We start from the raw sequence: 17,580 nt of genomic DNA on the forward strand, positions 1-17,580 counted from the left end.
ATACTCAAATAGAACATTTATGCTGCATTAAAACTTTGAAAAGTACAAATGTTTCAATTTGGTCATTGAATTAAGACCAAATATTGCAAATACATAGTCAGATTTTAAGCTTAAACATTTACAAAATAGAAGTAACCACTTTGGTATTTAATATTTCATGGATCAATGAGCGTTACCTTAAATTGAGAATACCGACACCCAGGGCAGAATTTAATCTAGACCGTTGCGGAGGGAAACACGGCGGCCAGGCCCACTAAATTGTTTGGAAGGGCGCACGTCAGTCTGCCAGCAGCAGAAAAACCTCTCGCGATTAAGTCAGATGCAGGAAGGGACTGATGCAAGCAACTCCCCCACTCTGTGTAGATAAATTGAATACCATTGCATTGTCTGACTGCCTGTTATGACCATGTTGAAATGTCTGTAATGTTCATTGACTGTATTGAAGCACCTCATGGCCTATGTGGAAAACTGGAATATGATTGCACATTTTGTGATGGCCATTTTGAAATGTTTTGTAACGTTCTTTCAGATATTTGTATTCATAAGTATATTTTCCAAAAACTCGCCTACACTCAGTGGGATGTAATTAGACTCATTAATGAGCCACTTGACACCAATTATCCCTGGGCCCACCAGAATTTAGTGGTGGCTCAGGGATCAAACAGGGTTCATTTGCTCTCCAATACAGGCACAGTGCCCGATTGAGGGACATGGTATCGGGAAGGGAAGGGGGCTTTGAAAGCCATCCCTTGCCTCAAACACCGCTGCTCTCAACTCTCTGGAGACTCCCTCCCTGCGACCCCCATCCCGCCCCTCTCATCTATGTTCAGGAATCCAGGATGATACTTGGTGAAGTTCTGAGCGTTAATGGTAGCAGCCACCCAGTAGCACTGATGGCAAACGAGAGCTGCCAGCCTTCGGAGGTGGAGGGATTTCCGCACCAGGGTCCTAAATCCTGTGGAAGGCCCCCCAATATGGACTGTTTCGGGCCTCCCCCATGGAAGTGATGCAGGGTTGAGAGCCCCTTGGCCCATATTAAATCCCTACCTCTTAGAGTGAATAACAAGGTATTTAGTAAAACACTCTTTACTCAGCATCATCACTTCCTATCAGTTTGCAATCTGACATTATTCCACGCACATTTACTGACTTCAAAACCCAGAAGGATCTCATCAAAGTTCTCCTAAAAATCCAAGTACATTTGATCAATTAAACTGGTCTCAATTATTGATTTGATTGAGTCTTTCAGGAATTCCAGTGCAAGACACAAGCTATTGCCGTTAAACCACACTTACTATTCTTTGTGACCACCTTGGCATCAAAATGCTGTGCAAATATTGGTGCATGAATACTTAATTTGTTTATATGACTTTGCTTTGACCATCATAAAGCAAATTTTTTTTTTTAAATATCAGAAAGAGGCAAATTATAAATTTCTGTAAAACCTCAAATGGTTCTGGCAAATTAAACCCCAAGGAAAGGGTTGCTCTTAGCGAGATTACAGTTCCAAAATCCAAAGGTTGGGTAAAAATATTGGAAAAATGAAATATTAGCATAATAAAAATGTGTATCCTTCATTATGATCAATGATACAAATGATTTGAAATTCATTCATTGGCAATTTACTTACCATTTCATATCCACTGCCTTCCCACAAAGTGGGAAAAATATACGGATTTGCTTTCTCCCATTTAGCAAAACATCCAGGTGTTTTTTCAACATTCTGCAGATTAAGAGCAGTTGAAGACAAATATAATCGGGCAGTTAAAAGCAAATATAATTGGACAGTTGCAACCAACTCAGTAGCCCCCACAATATAATTTATTAATTTACATAGTGCTGTGGAATTGAAGTACATCCAAAAATTTTCTACATTGCTCATTGACAGCATATTTCCAATTTTACATGCTTCTTCCAAATTATTTCTTCCTCATCCATCTCCCCTACATGTTAACTTGCAGATCCAAGGGCAGGTCCTCCTAGATAAACTACAATTTTATATCAAAAACACTGTTTGTTTTGCAGTTTATAAACTTTTAATCTTAAAAATCTCTGTCAATTTAAATGACAGAATCTTGAGTCAGATGTACCTGGTCATAGGACAGTGGGCATTCTTGTCAATTGCATGCAGATGGCTGGGGATGTAGTACATTACAGTCACAAATATTAATACAAGATTTGGGCAGCTGGCAGCTGAAAATCACCCTCCATCGAGTATCTGTTGGGTCTGATTAGCTCTATCCTGAAACCTTTAAGAGGGATTTGTATTGAAAAGGATTTGTTGCATAACATTGTTGTTTTACCCTGCATTCATATATGTTTTTAGTTGGTGGTGAATGGTTTGATTACCAGAAATTTATTTGGTTAATGTGACAGGTAGGCAAATCTTCCATTGCCCTAGAAGGTTTGATGGAGACAGCTTAGCACCATGAGGTGATTGGACCACAAGACTGCCTGAGGCTTAGAGCAAAACATGAATATGCCACTCACTCATGTACAATATTGAGGTGAAATCCAATTTGTTGCTTTTCCCAACATGTGATCCAGTACTCCAGAGTCAGGTCAGAGGGCTTCTTTATTTCAAACTGGTTCAACATCTTTCCAATTGCATCTGCTTCTGTAGACATGGCTGGTCTGCAAAATTGGACATTATGACCAGATGTGTGTACAATACAGCAAGAATACCCAACAAACAGCTCTCAATGCTTCGAGCCAACAGTAGCTCTCAATGTACAAACTTTTCTCTGGAGATTGGCTTGGCGTTTCAATCAAGTATGGCAGCTGTTGAAAAAAACAAGAGCTAATTTTTAAAATAGGAGATTGGAATTTTAATGCAGGATCTCCTACCTGGAGAATGTGTTGTATTACAACATACAATAGATTGAAAACAGAGTGCACAACAAAAGAAAACCAAGCAATATTATGGGGTGCCTTCACATCTGGCATGTAATGCTATTAGTTTACAAACACTTGAAAACCTGCTTCAAGGTAATAAGTACATCCTTAATTATATATAGGAACAGGAGTAGACCATTCAGCCCCTTGAGCCTATTCTGCTGCCATTCAATGAGATCATGGTTGAACTGTCTTAATTCCATCCACCTGCCTTAGCTCCATATCCTTCTATACCCTTGTCCAGCAAGAAATCTATTGATTTCAGATTTAAAATTATTAATTGAGCTTGCAGTTACTGCTTTTTGTGGATGTTTCACACTTGTATCACGACTTACATGAGAAGTGTTCCCTAATTTCTCTCCTGATTGACCTGGCTGATTTTAAGGTGATGTCCCCATATCCTAGACTCCCCCACCATGGAAAAGGTTTCTCTGTATCCGCCATAACAATTCCTTTCAAAATCCTACTGTATATTCCATTGCGTATATCAGTACAGATCTATTAGCATGATCGTGAGGATAATTTACATCCTTTAAAAAAGACTATTTATGAAACTGTAACAAATATAGATGATACTAAGCCAAACAATTTAAAAATCCAAAGAGGAAAACAGTTAAAGACAAAAAAATTAATAAGCGTTCAACATGTGAATATTAAGATACCAAGGTACCCCTAGGATCAATCTGAATGAATAGGTAATATAGTATACAATTGGGATGAAAAATGGGGAGGAAACAATAAAAGGAAAAGAACAGATAACAAATAAAATCAAACATCCAACTATCAGGGGAAAAGGGAGATCTAGCACAGAAAGCACAAGGTGTTTCTTTTAACACAGAAGGGTGTGAGGATGTGAATGCGCTATAGATATAATGACTGAAGCACAGACTACGTTAGGAAACATAAGAACATAGAACTTAGGAGCAGGAGTAGGCCATTCAGCCCTCCAAGCCTACTTCGCCATTCATTAAGATCATGGCTGGTCTGATTGTTAGGAAACAGACAGTTTTTGTAAGTTATATTTGTATTTGTGGGTGTTCGGAATGAGTTTTAGCTTTAAAGCTTATTTTGGTATTTCTGTATTTGTGTGTTAAGAAAAGGTCAAGTTGAGTTTTAGTTTCATTTTAAAAGGTGAAACCTGGGATCTAGTTTCGTTTGGAGTGAAGACAGCAGGTCATAAGCTGTTTGTGTACCTCCATTTCTAATAAGTTTTACGACTCAAAGAGAAGTTAAAGCAAACACAAGAGTAGAAAAAAAAACCTGTGCTGTTGCCTAGCAATCGGGGTCCAGGGAGGCAAGCCCCACCCACATACAGAAAAACTAAAGAGGAAGTAGATTGAGTTCAGTTGAAAACAACTGCCAGGGAGAGACTGGAGCAGAGGGGTATATAGCAAGTACCAAACTGAAGTTGAGGCCAGAACTCCAGACAGGCTGGACACTGGGAGAAGGAGCTCCAGAGTGAGAGCAAATTTCACAAAAGAACTGAAAAGTCCAAAGGCCAAGGAATGAGACAGAAACAGAAGAAAGTCCCAAGAAGACCTTCTAGTCAAAGGAAGGACAGGAACCTGGAAAAGGTCCTGTTAAGTGAAGTTAAGACTGAGGAGCAGAGGAAGGCTCCAATTTTCAAGCTTAAAGGAAGAAAAGCTGCAGGAAGCAGATTTAAAGTGAGAGGCCAGAAGGTCCGAAGACATAGCTGAAGGTCTGTAACTCTTTACTATGGGCACGTGAAGCAGTGGTATACTGCTGACAGCTGAATTGGTGAGAGAGTGCGCATGGAAAGAAGCTTAAATGCATGTGGTGACCCAGGGGAGAGGAACATTGAAAGGAGAGGTCAAAACCCTGGAGGTGGACCCTTGGGGAAGGCATCTGAGAGAAAGCTTCAGTTGAGAGAAAATTCCAAAGCAAATTATTGGAGAGTGGAGATTGGGAACCCTCATATGAAAGATGGAGTTCAGTGAGAGACGGGTTGGCTCATGGTGTAACAAGCGTCTGGGAGGAGTTGAGGAGAGATCCATAGCATCTGGTTGGGGTGGCATCTGTCACTTAGTTTCAAAGTGTGGTGTGCCTGACCACAGGTTGCCACTTGGTTTACATGGGCTGTGTACTTAGTGTGAAGTATTAGAGTATAAGATAGTTTTTGTAACTTGTGTTATCCTTTCAAATCTGTATATATCTGCAAAGGAATAGTTGTGGATGAAGAAGTATTGTAATATAGTTCATCTTTCCTTGTTTAATAAATGTTATATTCTTTTGTTAAAATTTCATCAGCTGATTTCTGTGACTCTATTCAGTAGCCACTTTTCACATATCTAAACAAAAAATAAAAGTTAGGATCTATCAAACTGGGTTCCACCCTGAGATCAGGGTTGTCCAGTAGTAACATCAGCTGGAATCATAATATGATTGTGGTCTCAACTCCATTTTGTCATCTGCGCCCCCCTAACCCTCGACTCCCTTATCTATCAAAAAACTGTCCAACTCTGTCGTGAATAAATTCAATCCACTACTTCCTAGGGAAAAGAATTCCACATACCAGAAAAAAATTCTCATCTCTGTCTTAAAAGGGAGACCTCTCACTCTTTAACTGTATCCCCTAGTTCTAGTCTCTCTCACAAGTGGAAACATCCTCCTGGTATCAACCCTATCAAATCCCTTCAGGATCTTACATGTTTCAATAAGATCACCCCTCATTCGTAACGTTAGCATTTCGGAATAGGTTAGATAGAAGAGGAATACAATGATCAGGAAATACGAGGTGTTCTTAGAACTTAGGATGACAGCTTGTGTGGAGAATAAATATCATTATGGACTTTTGGGCTGAATCACCTGTTTCTAAATGTTAATTTCTGTGTAAGATGACAAATTCTACTTGTGAATAGTACAAGTGCAAGCACTTAATGTGCGTCAGCCTTGAATTCTGCCACATTGTTATCACCATTGAGCTAAAAGATCATGGAGTCAGGTCCTCCTCCAGGATTTTATAGAATCACAGAATTGTTACGGCACAGAAGGAGACCATTTTGCCCGTTGTGTCTGCACTGGCTCTCAGAATGAGTAATGCACCTAGAGCCATTCCCTCAACTTCTTCCTGTAACTCTGCACACTATTCCTTTTCAGATAATAATCAAATTCCCTCTCGAATGCCTCGATTGAAACTGCCTCCAACACAATCTCAGGCAGTATACTCCAGATTTTAATCACTTATCGAGAGAACAAGTTCCTCCTATGTCTCCATTGATTATTTTGCCAAATCTATGCCCTCTCATTCTTGGTCCTGCCATGAGTGCTGTTATGACACAGTCGGTGGTAAAGGCTGAGTTATTTAAAATCCCAGAGGGAAACTTTAAACAACTGTCATAACCTATGTTTTCAGTTGATATGTTTTGAGTTGTAGCTCTAAATTCAGAAATAAGCCACCAAGTCTCAAATTAATTGTATTAATTTACAACAATTAAACACATATGCATGGCTACAAATTACTACAATCATAACTTTTTAACAAATTCCCAAATTAATCTCCACTAAGGCAACAATAACCAATAGACTTAAACAGACACCAGGCAAAGCATTTTCACCATACGATTTCAAAATGAAGTTCCTTTCAATTTGGTTCCTTTGCAGACTGTTGTACGCTTACAGCTGCTTAGATATTACATGCCTCTGCCTTGCACACTCAAACTTCCTTCTATTATACACAGCCTTTCCCCTTTGAATGCAAATTCTCATTGTATCACCAGGTCCTTTGAACTCCACCTCTTCTAACAATAAAACCCCTTTCATAGTACCAATTTTATTAGTAATATAAACATATTGCTTGGTGTCTCCTAGCTAGGTGCAAGCTTTCACCCTCAGTCTTTGAATGGTTTATTCAACAAAATGCAAATTTACTGTTTACCTCTCAAAATTACTATACATCAAAGCACCCAGACTAGCTGGCTTTAATCCAATTAACACACACTCACTCACAGGCACAGACTAAACCTCTATTTAAAAAAAAATTCCAATAACATTATATACATTAATATCTCTTCATGACAGTGCACAGTTTAGAGTGAGACCATTTGGCCCATTGTGTCTGTGCTGGCTCTTTAAAAGAGCAATCCAATTAATCCTACTCCTCTGTTCTTTCCCTATAGCATTGTAAAATTTTCCTTTTCAAGTAAAAATATATATTTTGATAGTCACTGTTGGATTTGCTTTGATTACTCTTTCAAGCAGATCATTACAACTGCCTGCATAAAATAAATTCTCATATTCAATTAGTGTCAACTGTTTACCGGCCCTCCAGTGAAAACAATTCCTCCTAATTTGCTCAATGAAAATTCCTCATAATTTTCAACACCTCTATCACCTCTTCTCAGCTTGAAGGGAAACAATCCCAGCTTCTCTCCCTTCTCCTCATAACTAAAGAGAGGCTTGTGGTAAAATCTGAGTTATTTTCATGGAGACTTTAATTTTCATCTAGATTGGGAGGAGATTAGCTTCAGTCAGAAAGACTGTAAATTTGAGTGTGTTCAAGGTAGTTTTCTGGACCAATATGTTCCTGAACTAACAAGGCAGCAGACAATACTAGATTTAGTAATGATAATGAGTCAGACTTAGTTAATAATTTAACAGTAAGGGAGCATTTATCTAAGTGATCATAATATAATTGAATTCAATGTTAGGTTTGAAAAGGAGAAACAGCACAGTTAAGTTTCTAGAATTTGGGAAGGCTAACACAAACCATGGCTGTTTGATTTGGTAATTAGAGCACCTGCCCCCTAGGGGTATATACTGATCCTGTATTAAGCTAAATTCTTTCTTGAATATCTCCCACTGTTCATCTGTGATTGCACCCACGAACAGTTTGCTATCAGTCTCTGTCCCTAGGCAATACAAAATTAAAGTCGAGAAGGACAGTAAGATTAATACAAAAAGCTTTTACTATTTTATTGAAAGAAAAGAGAAATGTGGGCCCCTTGAAAACAAATGTGGGTAATATCACAAATAAAAATAAGGAAATGGCAGACTTGTTGAATAATTACTTTGTGTCAGTCTTCACAGTAGAGGAAGGTGGGGGGGGGTGTGGGGGTGCAGTCCATCATTTGGACCAGGTACCTGTCTTCCAACTCAATTAGACGCAAGGTATCACATGGCTTTATTTTAAAAAAGAGCATGGGACTCCTTCCTAGTGTTGTGGTCAACATCTATCCCTCAACCAATACATAGAAACAGATTATCTGGTGATCTTCACATTGCTGTTTATGGGACCTTGCTGTGTGCAAATTGGCTGCCATGTTTCCTATACTATAACAGTGACCTATTCTTCAAAATTAGTCCAATGGCTGTAGAGTGCTTTGGGATGTTCTGAGGTTGTGAAAATGCTTTATAAGTGCGGAGCTTTTAGTGAACAGGAATGTCTAATGGATGTAGATTATATGGACTTCCAGAAAGCATTGATAAAGTTGATAAACTTATGGAATTGGAAGCAAATTACTGACCTGGCTCAGAGAGTATGGATAATGGCTATGTACTCTACTTGCAAGGCAGTGATTAGCAGTGTCTCACAAGGGATTCTGCTGGGCCTTAACTATTCATTACATTTATTAATGACATTCTTAACACAATGCAGAGCCTTTTATCCAATTGTGCCAATGATAGAAAGATTGGTGGCATAGTATGTAGTTTAGATGGGAGCTTAAAACTGCAAAGACACATTGATAAATTGAGCAGGCAAAACTGTGGCAGATAGATTTCAATGCAGGTAAGTAGGAGATCATCCAATTTTAGACCAAAAAGGATAGATCTGATCATTTTTCAAATGGTAGAAACCTCAGAACAGTGAAGGTCCAAAGAGATTTAGGAGTCCATGCACACAAGCCACTAAAATGTAGTAGTCAAATACAAAACAAAATCACAAAGGTTAAATGGAATTTCAAACTTTATAACTAGAGGGGCAGTATATAACAGGGACGAAGCTTTGCTACAACTATACAAAGTCCAGATTAAATAGCATTTGGAGTATAGTACTTGGCACAGTTCTGGGCGCCACACCTTAGAAAGGATATAGTGGCCTTGGAATGATTGCAACACAATTGCACCAGAATGTTACCAGGGTTCCATGGGTTCAATCAAACTTTATAGGCTGAAATACCCCTTTTGAAATGGTTTATTAATCATGAACCCCCCGACATATCAATTATAATACTATATAATATTCATTTTGTGAAACTGCTGCATGAAGAGAATGTTTTAATAATGCTTTTAAGAAAACAGGTAGTTACTTAAAGTAGCAATCAGAACTATTTCTCTGATGTAGGCAACAATGAAACAGACAAGGCAAAGCAGAGATAAAAGATAAATGTAACTCCACTAATATTCTAGTGCATGCCAAAGGGACTGCTTTTAATGTGGTTAAAGATTGTCTATTAATGGTATACATAAACCACCAGTTCACAGGTCACATCCAATACCGCTACTGACCAAACCAATATCGAGAGCAGTTGCTGTTCTGATGGAAGGTCACAGATCTACAGCTCTGTTTCTCTCTGGCAGGGATGCTGTCAGACCCGCTGGGTATTTCCAGCATTTTCTGTTTTTGTTTCAGATTTCCAGCATCTGCAGTATTTTGCTTTTTGCCAACAGCATCTCAGGCTACTTAGATGTTTAACACACTCAGCAGGTTACTACTTTAATTTAAGAAAATACCTTCCTGTAAACACGCAAGTTTCCTTCCCCCAATTCTATTCCAGAATACTCACTTCAACTTGACATGCTCAGGAATAGTTACACACCTGTGCATACCCAGACCAGTTCCAAATAGTATAAGAACATAAGAAACAGGAGCAGGAATAGACCATTTGGCCCTTTAAGCCTACCCCGCCATTCAATAAGTTCATAGTTGATCTGATTGTGGTCTTAACTCCATTTTTCTGCCTATCCTCCATAATCCTTGCCACCTGTGGCCTGGTGGGTAGTGCTCTCACGTTTGAGTCAGAAGGTTGCGAGTTCATGGTCCAGTCCAGAGACTTGAGTGTGTAATTTAGCCTGACACAGCCAGTGCAGCACACATTCATTACTGCACCATCAGAGATGTTGCACTGTTGTCATCCGGCGGAGGAAGTCCCCACTGGAGGGCTCTCTACGAGGGAATCCTCCCACTTTTCATCGGGGACCTGGGGTGGAGAGTGTTGCACGTGGCAGTGCCATACAGCCGTAGGTTGCCTCGGTCCACAGACTCCCAAGAAACCTGCGTTTTTTGAGGTCTTGTGGAGTCTGTGGACCATGTGTATATAGGTTGTTGTAGGCTGCACTCACATTTTAGTTATTCAAAAATTGCTACTTAATTTTTGGTTGCACTTCAGTCCTATACTCCTAACCTTTGGACACCCGGTACAGAGAGGGGTGGGGAGGGAAGACCACCTCCTCGTAAACCTGCTCCTGGCCTGGCCAAAATAGCCATTAACAGGTCCAGGCAGCAGGCAGTCAAGGGGGTCGTCCAGTCTGACTGTCTGCCCCTCTTCCGTGGCTATGTTCACGGCCGGGTGTCCCTGGAGAGGGAGCACACCGTGTCTGCCGGTCTTCTGTGACCGGTGGGCACCGCGGGGACTTGGATGCATTATTGATCCCCACAATCACATTTTGGTTTGATCTTTGTAAGTTTCCTTTGGGTTTTGTCTTTTGTTGCAGTCCCCTTTAAGGGGCTGCTCCTTTTATTTGTTCATTTGACCTTATGTTAATTTGTGCCCCTTTGTTATTGGTTTAATCTAAAAGTGCATAATTCTTGACTCCCTTGTAGATCAAAAATCTATAACTCATATGATCCAGCTTCCATGCTCGCTGGGGAAGAGAATTTCAAACATTGATGACGATCAAAGAAAAGAAATTCCTCTTCATCTCCACCTTAAATTGGAGACCCCAGGTTTTTAAACGGTGTCCCTGGTTCTAGATTCCATCACAAGGGGAAACATCCTCCCAGCATCTACCCTGTCAAGCCTGCTCCGGATGTTATATGTTTCAATAATCTCATTCTTCTAAACTCCAAAGTGTATCATAGGCCCAACCTGCTCAACCTTTCCTCACAAAACAAACCCCTTATTCCAGGATTCTGCCTAGTGAACCTTCTCTGAACTGCTTCCAATGCAGGTATGTCCTCCCTTAAATAAGGTGATCAAAACTGTACACAGTACTCTAGGTGTGGTCTCACCAATGACCTTACAGTTGTAACAAGATTTCTGTACTTTTATACTCCATCCCCCTTGCAATAAAAGACAGCATTCGTTTGCCTTCCTAATTACTTGCTGTATTTGCATGCTAACATTTTATGATTCATGTACAAGGACACCCAGGTCCCTCTGTCCTGCAACGCACAGTAGTCTCTCTCTAATTAGATACTATTCTGCTTTACTATTCTTCCTGTCAAAGTGGACAGCCTGACATTTTCCCACATTATACTCCATCTGTCAAATTTTTACTACTCATTTTACCGATCTATATCCCTTTGAAGACACTTTGTATCCTCCTCACAACTTGCTTTCCTACCTATCTTCATATTGTCAGCAAATTTGGCTACAATACTGTTGTTTCTTCATCCATGTCATTAATATAGATTGTATATAGTTGAGGTCCCAGTGCTAATCTCTCTGGCATTCCACTCGTTACAGTTTGCCATCCTGAAAATGACCCTCATCCCGACTATTTCCGTTTAATTAACCAGTCCTCTATCCATGCTAATATATCGGCTCTAGCACCATAAGCTTTTATCTTGTGTAGTATATGTGGCACCTTATCAAATGCCTTTTGGAAATCCAAATACACTACATCTATTAGTTTCCCTTTATCCATCGTGCTTGTTAAATTCTCAAAGAACACTAATAAATTTGTCAAACACGATTTCCATTTCACGTAATCATGTTGACTCTGCCTGATAGTATTACAATTTTCTAAATGTCCCGCAACTACCTCTTTGCTAATGAATTCTAGCAAATTCCCAATGACTTTAGACTAGCTGGCCTATCGTTTCCTACTTTCTGTCTCCTTTCTTGAAAAGAGGTATTACATTTTCAGTTTTCCAATCCGCTGGGGCCTTTCCAGAATGTAGGGAATTTTGGAAGATTACAACCAATGCATCCACAATCTCTGCAGCCACTTTGTTTAAGACCTAGAATGTAGGCCATCAGATGCAGGGGACTTGTCAACCTCAAGTCCCATTAGTATTCCCATTACTTTTTCTCTCGTGATAATGATTACTTTAAGTTCCTCCCTTCATTTTGCCTCATTATTGTCTACTATTCTTGTGATGCTTTTTGCATTTTCTGTTTTGAAGATGGATACAAAGCCTCTGCCATTTCCCATTTTTAATTCCCCAGCCTCTCTCTCTCTCTCTAAGGGACCAATGCTCACTTTAGATATTCTTTTCTTTTTTATACTTGCAGAAACTTTTATAGTCTGTTTTTATATGAGTTTTCTTTCATACTCCAATTTCCCCCTCATTTTTTAGTCATCCTTTTGTTTGGTTCTAAAACGTTCCAAATATACCACTAATCTTCACAACATTGTACACCTTTTCTTTCAATTTGATACCATCCTTAACTTCTTTTGATAGCCACAGATTGTGCATCCTTTTGGTAGATTCTTTCTTCCTCAATGGAATATACCTTTGTTGAGAGTTATGAAATATCTCCTAAAATGTCTGCCACTGCTTCTCCACTGTCTCACCTTTTAACCTATTTATCCAGTCCACCTTAGCCAATGCTGTCTTCGTACCCCTGTAATTGTCTTTATTCAAGTTCAAGACACATATTTCACTCTCAAACTGAATGTGAAATTCTATAATGTTATGATCACTCTTGCCTCGAGGATCCTTTACTATAGCATCTTTAATTAATCCTGTCTCATTACACATAATCAGTTCCAAAATAGCCTCGTACCTGGTAGGTTCCAGGATGTATTGTTTAAGAAAGAGTTCCGAATACACTCTATGAAATCAACCTCCAGGTTACCTTTGCCAATTTGATTTGTCCAATTGATGTGAAGATTAAAGTCACCCATAATTACTGCACAAGCTTCCATTATTTCTTGATATCTACTGCGTAGCTACTGTTAGCGGGCCTATAAATTACTCCCAGCAGTGACTTCTTTCTTTCGCTATTTCTTATCTCCACTTAAACTGATTATACATATTGATCTTCTGAAGCAAGATCATTTCTCACTATTTTACTGATCTCATCGCTTATTAACAGAGCTATCCCACCTCATTTCCTTTCCTCCTATCCTTCCAAAATGTCAAATATTCTGGAATATTCTGGACCCAACTTTGGTCACTTTGCAACCATTTTGCTGCAATGGCTATCATATCATGCTCATTTATTTCTATTTGTGTAATCAATTCATCCACCTTGTTATGAATACTATGAGCATTCAGATACAGGGCCTTTAATTCTGTCTTTTTACCATTTTTGCCTACACTGACCTTTTTTGCTGGTGCACTCTTATGTTAGTACTTTGTCCTTTCCTGTCACACTCTGGACATCATTGCCCTATAACATTGCCCTGCATCATTGCCTTGACCTTTCCCTTTAACTTTCCAAATCTCCCCTCCTGTGAACCCTCCTCCCCATATTTAGTTTAAATCCCTCTCTAGTCCTAGTTACATGATTCGGCAAGATATTGGGCCAGTGTGGTTCAGGTGATGGCTGTCGCAATGGTACAGCTCCCATTTACCCACATGCCATTGCTCCATGAATTGAAACCTATTTCTCCCACACAAATCTTTCAGCCATGCATTCAATTGTCTAATCTTATTTACCCATTTGATATTTAATTTAATACCAATTTGCTTGTGGCTCAGGTAGCAAGCCACAGATTATTACCTTTGTGGTTCTACTTTTTAATTTAGCTCCCAGCTGCTCATACCTCTTTAGCAGAATCTCTTTCTTAGTCCTACCTATGTCATGGGTGCCACTGTGGACCACGACAATTGGATCCTTTCCCTCCCATTCCAAGTTCCTCTCCAGCCCCAAGGTTCTTAACCCTGGTCCTGGACAGGCAACATAGCCTACGGGACTCACGCTCTCAGCTACAGAGAACTGTATCAATCCCCTTAACTATGCTGTTCCCTACGACAGCTACATTCCTTTTGACCCCCCACTTGAATATCCCCTGTACTATGGAGCCGCGGTCACTTGGCTCATCCTCTCTTCAGTCTCTGCCTTCATCCACACAAGCTGCAAGATGCTTGAACCTATTGGACAATTGTAAGGGCTGAGGCTCTTCCAATGCTACCTTCTGGATCCTCATACCTGACACCCTCCTATCCTTGACCATGGACCAAATTCTAAGTATATAGCTTAACGGGTATGGCTGCCTCCTGGAACACAGTGTCCAAATGACTTTCCCCCTTCCTGATGCATTACATGCGTCCGAAGGTCAGACTCCAGCTCACCAATTCTGAGCTGAGGTTCCTCAAACACTTACTGCAGATGTGGTTGCTTTGGATCACAAAGGTGTCCACCAGCTCCCATGTGTTACAGCTGTTAAACATCATCTGCCCAACCATTTAAAAAAAAAAATTAGGTTTAGAAATATCTGTAGTTATATCAAGTGGTTTAACTGGTTAAGCTATAAATGTAATGTAATACTTAAATCTCCCCAATACCAGTTTAAACTACTGCCCCTCTTTATAGAGAGAAAAAACACCTTAAAACTCACCAACCACTCACCTACCTGCTCACCTAATTAATGCATCTGGGCTTCAGCTCTCACATCCTGCTGCTGGTATCTGGCTTCCTCTCTTGGACCACTCTTCTTTTGTAAACAATCAGAACAGCACCACCTCCCTTACTGCACCAACTTCCCTCAGTTACCAAATTCCCAAGTTCACTTTGTCTCAAGCTGCTACCTTTGTGCGTGCCTACTTCTTGCACTTAAAAAGACCACCTGTATTTATACTAGCTGAATTTCTAGAGCTGAGTTAGCATTGCTGGCTAGAGAAACCAGTTCTAATTAGCACCTAAATAACTAACTATAGATGCCTCTCTAGCAAGGAGCTTGTTTATCCTGACTAAGACCGAAAGAAACTTAACTTTAACAGTAAAATGTAGTTAAATGCTAAATACAAAGATTTTAGAAATAGATGAGATTTTAGTAAGATATTGACCCTTAGAATTAACCCTTAAAATTCCCTCACTTATCAAATTGTCAAGCTCACACTCTGTCTTGAGTTGCACTCAGTCATGAGTTGCTACCTTAATGTTTGCTTAAACGTTCAAGGAATTTACATTATTGCAACATAGTGGAAGATATAAGTGAGTAAAAGTGACAGCTTTTCCATGATTACAAAAATCAAAAGAAGAATTAATATAAACGGAAAAAACTGGAAATACTCAGCAAGACTGAGCATTATAATGGCACTTGTTCACTGCACAAGTCCAAACTGAATGTGTCTGAGCATAACAGGAGTAGCTGGACTTCTGCCACCACCCCCCACCTCACCCCCGCTGCCAACTACCAGCTAAATAAAACCAAGTTGTTCAGTTAACATCCGCACATCCCCTGTAACACTAGATTCCCCAAGAACATTTCAAGAGCAATTGGACTGCTGTACTTCTGAAGGTTGGTCCTGCTTCCACAGAGCAGTTCCGCATATCTAAATGTATTGCCATTCAGAGGCACTGAGACAGGAACAGTGCAGGTAACAGTGGACTATTTTTCTTGTTTCATTGAGCAAGTGGCCCTTCAACTTCCAAGTCACTAGAAAACCAACAACTGAACTGTATTCTGAAAAACATGGTTGCAGTCTGACTAACGTGTGACTCTTGTCTAACAGCAATGTGAGTGTTTCTTCTTTGCTCAGTTAGGGACAGACGACAAATAGCGGTCTAGTGAGTGACACCTATACTCATAACCACCATTGCAAGTTTAACACAGCTGTGTCGTGTGGTTCTAAAAATTAAGTGTAATTTTGCCAAATGTGGTCAGCGTATTGGTCAACACGGTCTTAAGAGCAGAAAAGCTTAAATGGAGACCAAGGAGTATTCAAAATTATGAGAAGCTTTGAAGCAAAGAGAAACTGCTTCCTCTGGTAAGTGGGTCAATAAACAGAGGTCATAGATTCAAAATGTTAAAAAAACCAAAAGGGAAAATAAGAAATTGATCCAGATATTATAGCCCTAGTAGCATCAAATGTTGAGACGTTCATAAGATGTGGTACATTTCAACAGAGGAGTGTTTGCTTATGCTGGGACCTGAATATGGCAATTTGGGCTGATTGCCCAGAGGTTATGCTCATTTTCACTTTTTAAGGGCTGATACTGACAGGCACAGAACCTGCTCAGGAGTATATCCACCATTAGAAAGGCCCTAAGGTTGGGACTGTGCTATGAATTGCTACATAATTTTAAGATCATTCAAAATTGAACGAGAGTGACAGATATTGAAGCATCTGGCAAACAATATATGGATGATGGCAATAGAACTGAATTAGACATGTCACTATACAATTCCTTTTAAATTGAGCATGATGAGTGAAGGAGAAAGTGTAATATCACCTGTGTTCAGTCTTCAAATGATGTGGTAAGCATGCATTGAAGGTGACCTGGGCAGAAGTTGATAGGGGAAGCGTTTCCATCAGTAAATATAAATAGAAGGCTGGGCAGATAATTCACTAAACTGCCAGTCTAAATGTTTTTGTGTTCCAGGTGTTGTTAATGACTATTGTTGGGATCTTCTGAGGTAGGGTTTAACATCAACTTTATTCAAAACATAAAGGACAACTACATCTAGAATGAGACTCCATCCTGACCACATGGCTGCTAGAGAACCTGATCATGATAGTCACGTGATCTTACATCAATTCCTCAAGATGATGTGAACTGTCTCACCTACATATTCACATTAACCCTTTACACTACAATCAGGACGTCTGAAATTTGTTTTTGAGCCAGCTTTTCAAAGAGTATGAAATCTATATTCAGGCCCAAACAAGGGTAGTGTAACTAGGCATTTTCTTAGTCATTTCTGGTCGATACTTTACTTTGCTGTCTCGGCAGGGGGAGGGGAATGCAATCTTGGAATTTGCTGCCCGCCTGCTTCGTGATGGGGATACAGACCCCTGCTTGCCTCCTCCTCACATGGGAATGGGTATTAATGTTTCTTTTAAACAGTATAATGTGTTCATTTCCCATCATTTGTTTGGCTTCCTACCATTCTTTTGAATGGCGACTTAAAAACAAACCGGATGAGCAATGGGCAGGAATGTATTGGTCACATAGACCAATAATCGTTGACACTTAGTTGAAGTATGGTTATCACTCAGTCGGGTGGCTTTCATAGAAAGCTTGCTAAGTTTATGATTTTTTCAAGTATCATAATCCCAAATTTAAAAGTTCTAACAGGTTCAAAAGTCCTTAAATTATAAACCATCCAACTGACTGGCTGCTTGACCTCGAGGGTCGTGTCTTCATTTCGTGATGTCAATGGGTGCTTGACTTCGTCGGCAATGCACCTCGCTGCTGGGTGTCAATAGCTTCGCTGCTGGAGCCCTGCTGCAGCAGGAGGAGCAAGATCCCGCTTCAGACTACAAACCAGGTGAGTCCTGATTTCTTCGTGCGGGTAGCGGTGAATTCCACCCCTTTGCCACTGACCACAAAATTCAGGCCATAATTTCACGCAGAGGATTGTGATAATCTGAAACGCCGGGACAGT

At 40.0% G+C, this 17,580-nt stretch overlaps 1 protein-coding gene across 2 annotated transcripts in view; it reads right to left on the reverse strand.

Annotated features, from left to right (window-relative positions):
• LOC144679030 (putative thiopurine S-methyltransferase) overlaps positions 1 to 17,580 on the reverse strand; it is a 43,919-nt gene that overhangs the window by 23,585 nt on the left and 2,754 nt on the right. The window contains exons 2-4 of one of the 2 annotated variants that reach the window (XM_078539271.1): positions 17,308 to 17,562; positions 2,491 to 2,634; positions 1,631 to 1,723 (exon numbers count right to left, since the gene is read on the reverse strand). In XM_078539271.1, coding sequence (XP_078395397.1) covers positions 1,631 to 1,723; positions 2,491 to 2,634; positions 17,308 to 17,339 — 269 coding nt within the window. In that variant the 5' untranslated portion in view covers positions 17,340 to 17,562. The remainder of the gene's footprint in view (positions 1 to 1,630; positions 1,724 to 2,490; positions 2,635 to 17,307; positions 17,563 to 17,580) is intronic. The other variant, XM_078539273.1, reaches the window with a different exon arrangement.

This window comes from Cetorhinus maximus, chromosome 3, assembly GCF_964194155.1.
Source record: "Cetorhinus maximus chromosome 3, sCetMax3.hap1.1, whole genome shotgun sequence".
Classification (NCBI taxonomy): domain Eukaryota; kingdom Metazoa; phylum Chordata; class Chondrichthyes; order Lamniformes; family Cetorhinidae; genus Cetorhinus; species Cetorhinus maximus.